At 50.0% G+C, this 11,944-nt stretch overlaps 3 protein-coding genes across 3 annotated transcripts; all 3 read right to left on the minus strand.

Annotated features, from left to right (window-relative positions):
• Positions 1-1,345: 1,345 nt before the first annotated feature.
• On the minus strand, positions 1,346-1,933 carry GLOTRDRAFT_17699 (uncharacterized protein; the record flags this gene model as incomplete). Its single annotated transcript, XM_007870465.1, has 3 exons — positions 1,346-1,522; positions 1,584-1,594; positions 1,627-1,933. Coding segments are annotated over 3 exons (495 nt in total), but the record flags the coding sequence as incomplete, so codon positions are not given.
• Positions 1,934-6,610: 4,677 nt separating this feature from the next.
• Positions 6,611-7,140, minus strand: GLOTRDRAFT_46429 (uncharacterized protein; the record flags this gene model as incomplete). The annotated part of the gene is made up of 4 exons (XM_007870481.1): positions 6,611-6,660; positions 6,715-6,807; positions 6,863-6,942; positions 7,001-7,140. 4 exons carry the CDS (start codon positions 7,138-7,140, stop codon positions 6,611-6,613), a joined length of 363 nt encoding a protein of 120 aa, XP_007868672.1.
• Positions 7,141-9,118: 1,978 nt separating this feature from the next.
• On the minus strand, positions 9,119-10,655 carry GLOTRDRAFT_140428 (NAD P-binding protein; the record flags this gene model as incomplete). Its single annotated transcript, XM_007870874.1, has 8 exons — positions 9,119-9,323; positions 9,381-9,607; positions 9,670-9,861; positions 9,930-10,070; positions 10,133-10,142; positions 10,201-10,296; positions 10,360-10,556; positions 10,613-10,655. The coding sequence occupies 8 exons, from the start codon at positions 10,653-10,655 to the stop codon at positions 9,186-9,188; spliced, it is 1,044 nt and encodes a 347-aa protein (XP_007869065.1). The 3' UTR covers positions 9,119-9,185.
• Positions 10,656-11,944: the final 1,289 nt, after the last annotated feature.

Raw genomic sequence — 11,944 nt, forward strand, 5'->3', positions numbered from 1 at the left:
TGTAGGGTATATAAGGAGCTCAGTAGACAGTCTTAGAGAGACGACCAATAATAATAAGAGACCCTCTAAATACCAGAGAGCCTCATTGGTTCAAGTCAGCCTCAGAATCAGTTGTACTACTGTGTGCATCTGTACTGTCTTGGTTCCACAAAGTGCTGGAACAAGCAGTGTTAGTCTGGACTTAAGCTATCTGTGATACCTCAGAGAAGGGAAGGACTTGCAGTACTGTCTGCTGTCTGCCACAGCTAGTCTGTTTCTCTACCGTGAGAAATACTTCAGTCTAGGTTTGGTGTTGGAAGTCTAGCCGTAGACCTCTGGTCACCTGTTTATCTGGAGATTGAAACAAAGAGATTTAACCTCTATAAAGCCTATACTCTCCCTCATCGAACACAGGGGAACTGCTCGACCAACGACAAATCCAGCATTCTCTTGGGGAACTTGACGACTGCACCGCTTAGAGATATTTAGGTGGTATTATATCAATCGCAAGTTCTGCTGACAACGCAGCATAAGTTTGCGCATGAGTGCAATATATTAATGCCAACGTTACAGGACTTAAATTAAGATCTACACTATGCTGCCCTAACTGTGATGGTGCGTCAGTGGAGTCCTGTAAAGGGGAAGATGGCACGTACAAGTAGTGCTTGTCAATAAAGGCATTCTGGTCAAAGCCAGCAGCCTCCGCGATAGGGCAGTCCAGGTCTTCCTCGTCGCTGAGACTGACAGTCTCCCCCTGGTCCTTGTCACTACCCCAGTTGATAGACTGGTTATCATCGTGGTCGCTGTCCACAGCGTCATCCGCGCGAGCGACTCCTTCAAAGCGAGCGCGTTTGGACGCGCGGCTGGAGGCAACAGAGTCGGCATCCTCCATGTCGACGTCTGGGTCCGGGTCGACTTGCCCGACCAGAGCGTCCAAGACCTTGATATCCTCTTCAGTTGGACTGATGTCGAGGTCCCGCGCGAGCTTGAAGGCTTTCTTGATACACTTGTTGTTGTAGTGACTGGTATCTGCAGAAGGAGGTGGGTGGAACGGACCTTGCTCTTTAACCGTCCGAGTCTTGCTGCCGGTAGGCGCAATGTCGAGGATGTGAGCAATGGTTGGAGGAGGAAGGGAGACGGTCGAGGCGATCAGGACATCATGGGCATGGTGATGATCGTGGTTTTGCCCTTGATGCTTCTTGCCTGTGCACTTGCCGCGATAAGGGCGCTTCTTCCCATCTCACGCATTGCTGCTGCTGCCCTGAGGGCGCTGCTGCTGCTGCGAAGAGAAGGAGGGATCACCCGGCTTACGCTTCACCGCCGAGATCTTGTGCGCACCTAGCTGTGTTGTCTTCTTGTTCTGGGATTGCTCCCAGGCAGTGACAACAGCCTCCTGGACTTTGTCAATGTCCATAGTCGATGTCGATCCTTGGACTAAGACTTGAACGAGGGAGTCATACCGAGGAGGGAGCGCATTGAGACAGATCAGTCCCTGGAGACAATCAGGGATGGTCTGTTTCTCAGAAGCCAAAGCGTTAAAGTGCTTGGTGATCTTGGCAAAGGCGGGAGCGGGATGTTGATCGGCCAGGATCTTAGTAGTTAACGCCCCACGCAGCTCGTTATAGATAGAGGCAAGAGACGAGATACCGTATGTGTCATCAAGCTCGTTCCAAGTTTCTTTAGCCGTCGTCTTGTTTTGAATAAGGGTGGCAATGGCAGGGGAGCATCGAAGACAAATAGTACCGATTGTCTTGGTATCATCCAGTCTCCAGGCGTCTCGTGCAGAGGTATCTTCACTGGTGCTGCCATCCTTGTAGGTGGTTACAACAGGGGCAGGCATAGTAATTGTACCGTCACAGTGTCCCCAAAGGCCTTGGGACATCAGGTACGCCTTCATCTGTTGTGACCAGAGTGACCAGTTCGAGCCATCGAGGACGGGGACAACGGCGATCAAGTTGTTCGACATTGTTGAGGAGCGGTTGAGAGATCTGAAATCTGTATCGAGATCTCATCAGTATCAGCGAAGCTATGCAGCCTGATAAGGGCGCACTGCTCCATGCTGTTGGCTCCATTAGGGAGTTTCCCCAGGATCGATCATCAAGCCTGATGGCTGCTGATAACAGCGCCTACGGCGATGATTACGCATCAAGCCACACTGCAGCCTGTGAGGGCGCATAGGGCGATGCACAGGTGAGCGAGGCGCAACGCTGATATGCACTGACACACAACAATCACCAAGGACCAAAAGAAATAAACCTAAACCCCGTGATATGGGTGAAGGCGGTCCGAGACAACTGAAGGGTATTTAATAGTTCGAGGGGGAGAGGAGGAGTAAGACGCTGTAGGGTAGTCCGTAGGAAGACCTAGAAAAATAAAACAAAAACCTTGACGCCTGAAACAAACACTAAGGGACGCTCCGGAGTATTTATCTCCGGAAAGTCGCAAACAAAGTCGCAAACCACAGAACCGAGTGTAGGTCCGGGCTCACGGGAGTAGAAGGCGCTAGAAAGAGTTGCTCAATTTTGTTTCGCTATGTGAACCTCACCGGAACTAGTTAAATCGATGGCGGAGATATTTCTCTCGACGAGTCAGGCCTATTGGCAAAGCTAGGATCGGTTATAAATCGCTAAGTTCGACGCTTTCGAACTTCTCGGGTCGCTGAGATCGTAACGTTAATTCTCTGAGATGGTGAAGTCGAAAACTTGTTTTTCTGTATGCTACTTTGTACAATTTATACTACAGGAATGGCTTTGCGACCGTCCGGAGATAAATAACAAATAAATGCCGCTACCCACAGGATTGCTCAGCACTTTCCTCCGCTATACCATACACCATACGACTCTCTTGCACTCCTACTTGCTCATCCCAGCCCCTAGAGGTCGCCTCGATGCTCCGCCACCTGATCCAAGCGGTCCCATCACTCCGTGCGATGCGCCGGTCATGTGCTAATTACCTCCGGCCGCTTGCTGACTGATGCTGACCTCATGGTGACTCGTATACGTCCGCACCTTCGGTATCTTGACGGAAACGAGGGTGAGTGAGTGCTGGAGGGTGGGCATGAGGACGATGCCCCTCGATAGAAGTGCCCACGGCCCCGGAGCTAATTCATCTAGAAGTTGCGTTGGTTAAGTCGCTCTGGAGCTCCTGTTTGCGGAGATAAATCGCGGAATGGGTCCGTGTACGCCTCGAGGATGCTAGGAAGTCCGGAGCTAAATAGAGCAGTTCTTTAGAGCCCATAGAAGCCTAGTGGTGTGTGAGTGCTGTGTCGAATAAGCTCCGGAGGGCTTGTACGATGTGCTGAGTCCGCATTTTCGGGGGTCAGATGATCCTGAGGCTTATCAACGCGCTGCAGCGAGTTACCGCGCAGACACAAGCTGCCTACTTGGGCTCATAACCTGATGAAGAGTTATGGAGGCAGCAGCACGCACAGTGTGCCCTACACAACTCACCTGTATTGAGTGGATGCTGTAGCTACTGGTAAAGCTCGCATAAATGACCCTTGTCATTAGGCAGCAGAGCTGCAGGGTTTATATACACTGTGGCCCATAGGCTGACTAAGCTACGTGGAATATCTATAATCCTACTGAGCTCCACCTATGATGTCACTGACCTACATGAGCTCCATGCCCTTGTACAATAATGGAATATACCAGAATATTCCAGAGGGTTCTGGTATGTTCTGGTATGTTCTAGAACCTGGCAGCTAAGTCAGTGCCTAGTTCAACAATTTCTGCCTTCCACCAAAGTCAAGTAGCGAGCCGAGTAGCTAACTGACTGACTGATTCAAACTATCCATCACCTCGAAGGTGAGTGCTGATGTCACTGATCCACCGTAAATAGTACTTACTTCGAGACTGGTTCTCCACTGAATATTCAAGTTGCCCGTATACTAGGTGATAAACGTAAGGGCATCGCCCCTTGATACTCAGCAAGTGACCCAAGTGCTAGGATTACTAGTCAAGGAATCTAGTAATCTCATGTTCATCATTGACAGCGCATGATTGATCGATCCCTCGTGGCATCGACAGTTCGCTGGAGGATAGTATATCTGGTCACTCAATCGATTATGTCCGGAGCTGTTGCTAACTTGAACTTTGAGGATTGCTGTGTCCATGCCGGTGTTCTGACCAATTTCCTCGCGAGGACGCCACCACATCACTGAGTAAAAGGACGGGTCGCGATTGTTGCTTACCTGCTAACATTAGCAGCAGCCCACTACCATTAATCCTCTCAAGGACTGCTAGGAGCGCAAACATCATCTCCGCCCTGAATAGTACTCTGGGGTTGCTTCTTATAGGCGGTATTGCATCGACTGTGTGCGTGCTCCGGAAGATCATACACAATGGTCCATTATCGGCTGACATTATCAATGTCAGTATGCATGGGATCACCTGTGGTCAAGGGTTATTCTATCTCAACAGATTTGGAAAGCAGGATAGTCGAGAGCTCAGAACCTTTGTGCACATTTCTTCTTGGGAGTTCGCCAGAAGCCGTTGAACACATATGCACTTCCAGGTCGTCAGCATCCTCGCAGTAAGTATGATGAATGTGCCAAAATTACAAGAGTAAACTGTCATACCTGCCAGCTCGAAACTCTCCAACAGTGTTTCATCTTTGATACTCTCTGGTATTATCTCATTCGGCGGTGTGGAGGTGACATGAGGAACTGTTCACGCCTGCACTGGTGCATTGCCAACCTACTATAAACACATCAGCGTTCACTCACTCGGTATAGGAGTCTCGCGGTACGTTTCCGCAACATCTGTCGAGGGACCTGCTAAAGGTCCCGAGATGTGGCCCAATAGGCGCAGACGATACCATCAGTATGCCGCACAATTGATTTATCCGAGCTGATTCTCACACTTTTCCTTCTCACAGGCTGTTGCAATTTTTCTCGTTCAATCATATGGGAGTCTCCCGCTGGTACAGCTGGGCATTCTGGCTGATATTCTGTTTAGCTTTGATATTGTATGGGTCATGAGATGTGAGATGACCTTACTAGGCTTGATCCAACACTCCTTACTAAAAAATATCTAGACAGTGGGAGAAAATGGATCATGTCATTAGTTAGTCACGCCGAAATCTGTCTAGATTTCCATTGTACAGATGCACTGATGGGTCGAATCCTTGTGACAGTTCCTGCTGGCAGCTGGAGGTCCAGGTGTGTTAAACGTCGAACTATGCATCCATCCCGTCACTAAGACGATTAGCATAGGTTGTTCGACAGGTGAGCTCTTCACTTTTCACGCCATATCGGATGACTGAGTGCGCACTTTGCATAGCATTCATCATTCAGTCATCAGTTCTATCTCACAAGAAATTCCCAGTAAAAGGTTTTGATTAGTAGTTCCTTGATACAGCTTCCATCTACCTGATTTTGCTACTTGGATTGTTAAGACTCACGCAGTATCCGTACTCAAGGTACTGTCCCATCCGGGAGTCGAAATTCTGATGTTTATTGGGTGCCTCACCTGCTTCTACTAGACTCTCGACATAGCGTGTGCCGCCTGCTACCTATTCACAGACGCATTGATTGCGGCAAGTATGTGCTATTTCCTCAGGAAATCTTGGGACGGCTTGTCTACCACCAGGTCAGTGAGATGGGTGCACGCGTACGGTGCCATGTCACTCAAAGATATCAACTCTAGCTCCTTCATCAACGACCTGATAAAATATACAATTGCCTCGGGATTCCTGACTTGGTGCGTATTGCTTGATGTATGATTTGGCCCCAATTAACGTGATTGTAGTCTTATTACAGTGGTCTACATATATCTCGTTGAGTACTTTGTCCGTCTGCATGAGGGCTTCATCTCAAGTCACTATGACCTAGTTTGCAGCATTGATCAGCCAGAGTAACTTCGCTTGGTTAACAGTCTACCTCGCCACATCCAAAGGTATGTGCAGTCTCCGAATTCACTAGTGCCGCTCAGTTGCGTCGTCCACCTATCTATAGTTTATTCTAACTCGGCTCTATCCTCGTGAGTTTCTCGGTTCCCCTCGTTCTCCGACCTCAGATTACCTCTACTAGGTTAAACAATCGAAACTCCTTTCAAGCACAGCTTGCCAGAGTAGAAGTTCACTACGTGTAGTATCATTTTGATCGCACCATTACATCAGTGAGTTAGGCCGACTGCATTGGGTGACCTTCCATGAGACTCAAATGAGCGAAATATTGAAGGTGATGAACCTGGGCTTGTCAATGATCAACGAATATGCATCATCCTCCGATGACTCGCTACTAGTAGTCCCAGCACAAGACCAAGAGTATATAGTAGCATTGGCATTGTCTTGTGTATCCATAGAGTGAGCACGAGCGGAGCTTGTCTAACAAGTTGGCGACTTCCCAATCATTCGGAAGTATGAGAAATCTTCACTGGAATACTATTCTGAAATTGGCTGATATCTGTTGGCATTGACAGTCCATCGGACATGGTAAATGTCGAATAAGATTGAAAATGTTCTCCTGCATTCATTTCATTCTCAATATCCAACTGTGCCAGACTTCAGTTGTATTGTCTCAGCACCATGTGGAACACAATTGACTACCCTTCATAGCGCTAGGGGAAACTCAAGTCCGAGGTACTACGAAATACTCTTAGTGCAACATACGGGGTCATGGCCGTTCTCTTCAAGCAACGATGGTGAACTGTTGACTGACATCTCCGGAGTCTCCGAACACTAATAAAATCTCGTCAGTGCTTCTGAAGCTATCGTCCTTTTGACTAGACTCACAGACAATGGCGTAGTCATTGCCAGGGGCAACATCGGGAACAGTGATCTCGTGGATACCATCAAGAATGGAGAACCCAGTGGCCAAGGGGGTACCTAACGTGTCCGAGTCAGTAACTGCATCACACAGGCTTCTGAATACATAGCATACCCATAACAATCCTATTGTCCTTTACCAAGTCAATGCTACCGATAGGGTTGCTGATTTGGCTGGGTGGGCTAGACACATCCCTACACAACCGCCATCAAAATGATGCTATTGAAGCGATGTCGGAAAAGGCTAGCGTACCAGGTAACATTGTATGAATGCCCAACCTTCCAAACCGTGGTAGCAGTTGGGTAGGTGATGGGAGGCGCGTACACGTCCGTGGGAGCGGCAGCAGCAAAGGGGGCAGCCAGGATGGCGAGGACAAAAGAGGCGGCGAACATTGTCTTAGAAGCTGCAACTTGAGTGAGACTTGAATCCGCAATCGTTTGGTGAGGGGTGTCTGAGGAAGACACCTCTTATTTATACCTTGCCAGTGCCAAACAGTGATCCCGTCACTTCAGACTGCAGTGTGAACAACATGGCAAAGAATGACCATGATAAACCGCGTCAGGGAAAGAATGAGGTGATGCCAACCCTTGAACTTCTCGATCAGCGGTTCTCTGGTACTTCTGCAGCGGGGCAATCCCGTCACCTGTACGGTTGCAATTGTCGATGATGATTCTGGTGAACATGCGACCTAGATGAAGAGGGGTTCCAATAGACCGCCGACCTTGACTGCATGAGCGGGATCCGCTATTGGAGTAGCATGCCAGCCATGGCAAGGGCATTGACATCCCGGTGGGTTCTGCAAATACGGACATCCTGAAAGGAGATAACCAGGCTTATGACACGGGGAACTGGCAACGACAAGGGAGCATGTCCGTACAGCCCGAACATATGCGGGTGTCATGGCATGGACGCAGAGAACCCAGTCGGTGTTCGTCGATTGAACCGCTATACCCATGCATATACCCTCCCGAGCTGGGTTAGACGAATCCAACAGATAATTCATGTCCATAGAAACCTGGCAAAATAGCATCTTAATCGTAGCATGTACACCGACCAAGAGACCCTGCAAGAGGATTCGACTGTAAAGCGCACACCTCACGGATCTGTTAATAGTCGTTACCGACTGCCGTTCTTCTTCTGATCTACTGTCAAACTTACCGTTTCGGACAGACGTCATATTACCATCGGAGATAAAAATTATTCCTCAGTGGTCCACTCCCTCTAGAATTTTTGACAATTGGATGCGGCTTTATGTCCTGTTGTGCGAGCCTTGACGTATTCGAAGGGTGGCTCAATTCCGGATATCGACTCCGTCGCCCTATGACTATGTACCACCACATACGGCAATGTGTCGTATGTGCTTGATCGCGCGACATCATCGACCAGGCAACCTATAGGAGTGCCTAAGGAACGAGCAGCCGGTATATCCATCGCATATGGCATCGACCCTCCCGTGAATGGACGACCGAAGGATCCGTACCATGCGTCCTGTCGAGACCGGTCTCAACATCTTGTTCGAGAAGGGATTCTTTCTTGTCCGAGAAGGCGCTGGCAAGCCATGCATGGTGCCATTGCTTCCGTCAATGGCAGGGCACAACAATGCTAGTTCGGCAGATCTAGAAGCGGTTACTTGAAGGCTGCTGCCCTGCAGGGGCGCGGAATATCCAAGCCTGCTCTCACCGGCTTGACGTTCCCCGTTTCTGCGCAGAAGCGAGAAGTTGTCAAGCACCGTCTCCTGAAGTTACACCCTTGCGGAAGCAAGGTGGAGGTCGAACGCACACCAGACAGAAGTCCGACACATTCGCATTTTTGGTCCGGCGCGGCGGAGCATAACGGACTAGCAACAGCTAACAGCTTTGGGGCGTCGGTGTATGCAGGATGTATATGTTGACAATGCTCACCCGTACGCATGGGTATCATGATCCCGCTGGAATTATGCGGGTAAATACTGTGTCAGGATGCATTACATAGAATGCATTGACATACAGCCGCTTGCAGATCGATAGACCATCAATTCAGAAAACCACGTATAGTCGGAGTGGGTCGGAGTGGGTGCCAGGGACGTCGGAAGAAGGTAGAGAAGTCCAGATGGTCTCATTTCTGTCTCTCGGGGACTTGAAATTGCTTGTCCGACGTGGTCCGACTGTAAATGATTTTCAAAAAGTGGGCCCATCGATCTGCAAATGGCTGTAACACAGGGAACGCAGGGAACGAACATACTCGCCGGCGGCGGTTTCGATCCGTGAGACTTCGCAGGATGTCGCGGATCAATTTTCAACTTCAGCGGCACTACTGGTATGGTCAGTGCCTGAATCAATAACCGACGCACACAACCATACACAACTCGTATATAACTACGAGTAACATCATCGACTATACTGAATGGTCATTATATCTTACACATCGCGAAGTACTTCTTCCTGGTTTCCTCCATTGTTCACTGGGATTCTTTAAGGATAGTCTCCACCTCCGGCTTGATACTTGCCAGCATCTCTTTGGTGCCCTTCTTCGGTGTCCACCCAATGGAGAGGGAACGGTCAGCTCGGCAACGAGAGTTCCCTCCCATAACCGTTGTCTGCAAGTCAACAAGGGCATCAGTATCAATGAGCACAGCACGGGTAGCTATACTCACCGCCATGAGTTCGGTACCGAAGTACTTCTCCACTTCGTCCTTCTCCAAGGGGGCTGGATCCGGGCTGGATACCTTACCAGCCTCATAAAGGGCTTTTGCGACCGTCTTATAGATGTCGGCGAACCTGTGCTCGTCAGACGCGCCGAAGTAGAAGCCTTCGCGGCCGTGTGGGAGCCTCTGGGCGTCGTTCAATGCTTTGTTGAATATGATCATGTACAGGTCGCCAACTGGGTGTCGAAAGCGTTGTTAGATACTACACCGTGCAAAGCATCTGCAACACGGAGCTTACGCTCTTCGATGTTGACATTTGGCCAGAAGTTCTTGCCCTCGCCGACGATGACAGCCTTGCCTCGCTTCAGGCCCGACCTGATGGTCAAAGGGATCTGCTGAGAATGCGGGTTCTGCACGCCAATGTCGACCAGCGGGCCTGTAGCCAGGCCCCAGATAAGAGCTGGGAGTACAATATAGGAACGCAGATAACCTATGCATTGATGGAGGGTATTGTTAGTTCATCGCATACAGATACGGAAGACGGAAAGGTATACGAACCCTGCTGATCGGCACCAACAACGGCAAGATCGACCTCGCGGTGAGGTTGGCTTGGGGCCAGTGACTCGATCTGCTCGACGCTCGCATCTGAATAGACAGTGTTCGAGTCGTGCAAGCCAGACGCGTTGTCACAAAGGACGGCTATTTATAAGTGTCGATCAGCCACCCCATCCTGTACGCTGTGGGCGCGACGATTGGCTCACCAGTCCCAGACTGAGAGCAAAAAATCAGCAGCTGTCTCATGGTAGATGGACCTCCTGTGTCTACATACCGTGTGGATCAGAATAGGGACTTGACCGGTCTTCTCATGACGTTTCTTCAGTCCCCTTAGAACAGCTTGGGTGCCTCCCAGATCGTCTACATCAGCCTTTCGCACCACGGACACATTCAGATATGCTGATAGAGGCTCGCTTGGAAGTTCGACACTCACGGCTTCGAATACGACATCCGCCTCGGCAGCGAGGGCTTCCACCTTCTCGGGGTCACTGTGAGACCCAATCTCCACCTTCACCCCGAGCGACTTTAACTGCTTCGCCTTCTCTGGGTTTCGGACGATGGCTGTGATCTTGAAAGAGTCTGACTTCGGATGCTTGAGCAGGCGGGTCAGGATGGTTCCACCGATGTATCCTGGAGAGGAATCGGGATGAGAGTCCCGGACGACGACGACACACTAGTGCACGTACCAGTAGCACCGGTGATGAAGATATGGAGTGTTTGAACAGTCATGACGGGTATATGCACTTCGGTGTGGCAGGGATTGTTTGTTTCGACTCGTTCGTGACCCTCCCTCCTCCCACATTCCTGGAAGCCTTATATACGCGAGTGACGCATACTGCATGTTTTGCATCGAGCTATTGACGTCAACGGTATTCATCGTAACGTCGAGGACGAATGCCGAAAGCTGGTATTCCTGTGGTAGTTGGGGCGTCCTGTCATAGATATCATCATCAGCACCGATACGATCATAACTTAGTATGCCGCGGCAACAGAGCAATAACTGCTCACCCGGCAGCAAGCCCGCTCATAGCGTCCATAGTCCATCACCGCGTGAGTGTGTTAGACCGCTTCGACGAGCTACGGCAGGAGTGGAACAGGCGTCAATGTTTTCGTACACACGATACCGGACGTCCTTCGTGTTGGTCATGCTACATGAAGCCTGGTCTTTTGATTGGATAATCTCCAGCCAACAGTACAACATCGAGTTTCATCGATGAGGTCGACGGCTTCAGCCATCATAAGACGAGACCGGAGTTGGATCGAGTTCAAACGATGTGCTGAAGAGGAATGCACGCATATGCACATAGCCTGCCGGAAGTCGGCCGAAACACCTAGGGGGACTCTGGTCTTCTGCTCCAACGTTCACTGTATAACATGATTACCATCGGAACACTACGCAGAGTTCGAGGGGTGTCTGAGATGGACGTGCTCGACGCACAGCACGACGAACAGCGTTCATCTGTTACATCTCTGCTCTGAGAATATTGTACGTACAAGCAATGAGGACCCCGGCATATGGGTACTGATGTTTGATCCTAAGTGCCCGATTTTCGGCCCTTATGGCCTCACACATTTGGACCGGATATGTCCGCCTCTAGGATCCGGTCAGCCCAAATTGGGCTGCTTATGTCCGCATAAGTGACCTATGCTCGGGCGTCCCCCGGTGTGTCCGCCAAACGGATCCAACCTCGAAACCGGCACACGCCCAACGCTGCAACGAGTAGATCGTGACATGATTACTCCGGGATATTGTATTTCAGTCTTCCTAGGATCCACCACTGTTTCCAAAGCTTGCATTTCATTCACCGTTGCTGAGGATATACCTGGATATACACGAGACGAGCTGACAGTTGACTGAGAAGCATAAGAGACACCACTCAACCTAGTACAAGGACTACTGGGTGTGACACTTCGACGACTCCGTATGTCCGCCAGGTGATCGGACACCAAGACCGGCAAGGCCCTTGTGTCCGCCGTGATATACCGGACATGGACCGAAATTTTGGGCTTTATGTCCG

This window comes from Gloeophyllum trabeum, assembly GCF_000344685.1.
Source record: "Gloeophyllum trabeum ATCC 11539 unplaced genomic scaffold GLOTRscaffold_00012, whole genome shotgun sequence".
Classification (NCBI taxonomy): Eukaryota; Fungi; Basidiomycota; class Agaricomycetes; order Gloeophyllales; family Gloeophyllaceae; genus Gloeophyllum; species Gloeophyllum trabeum.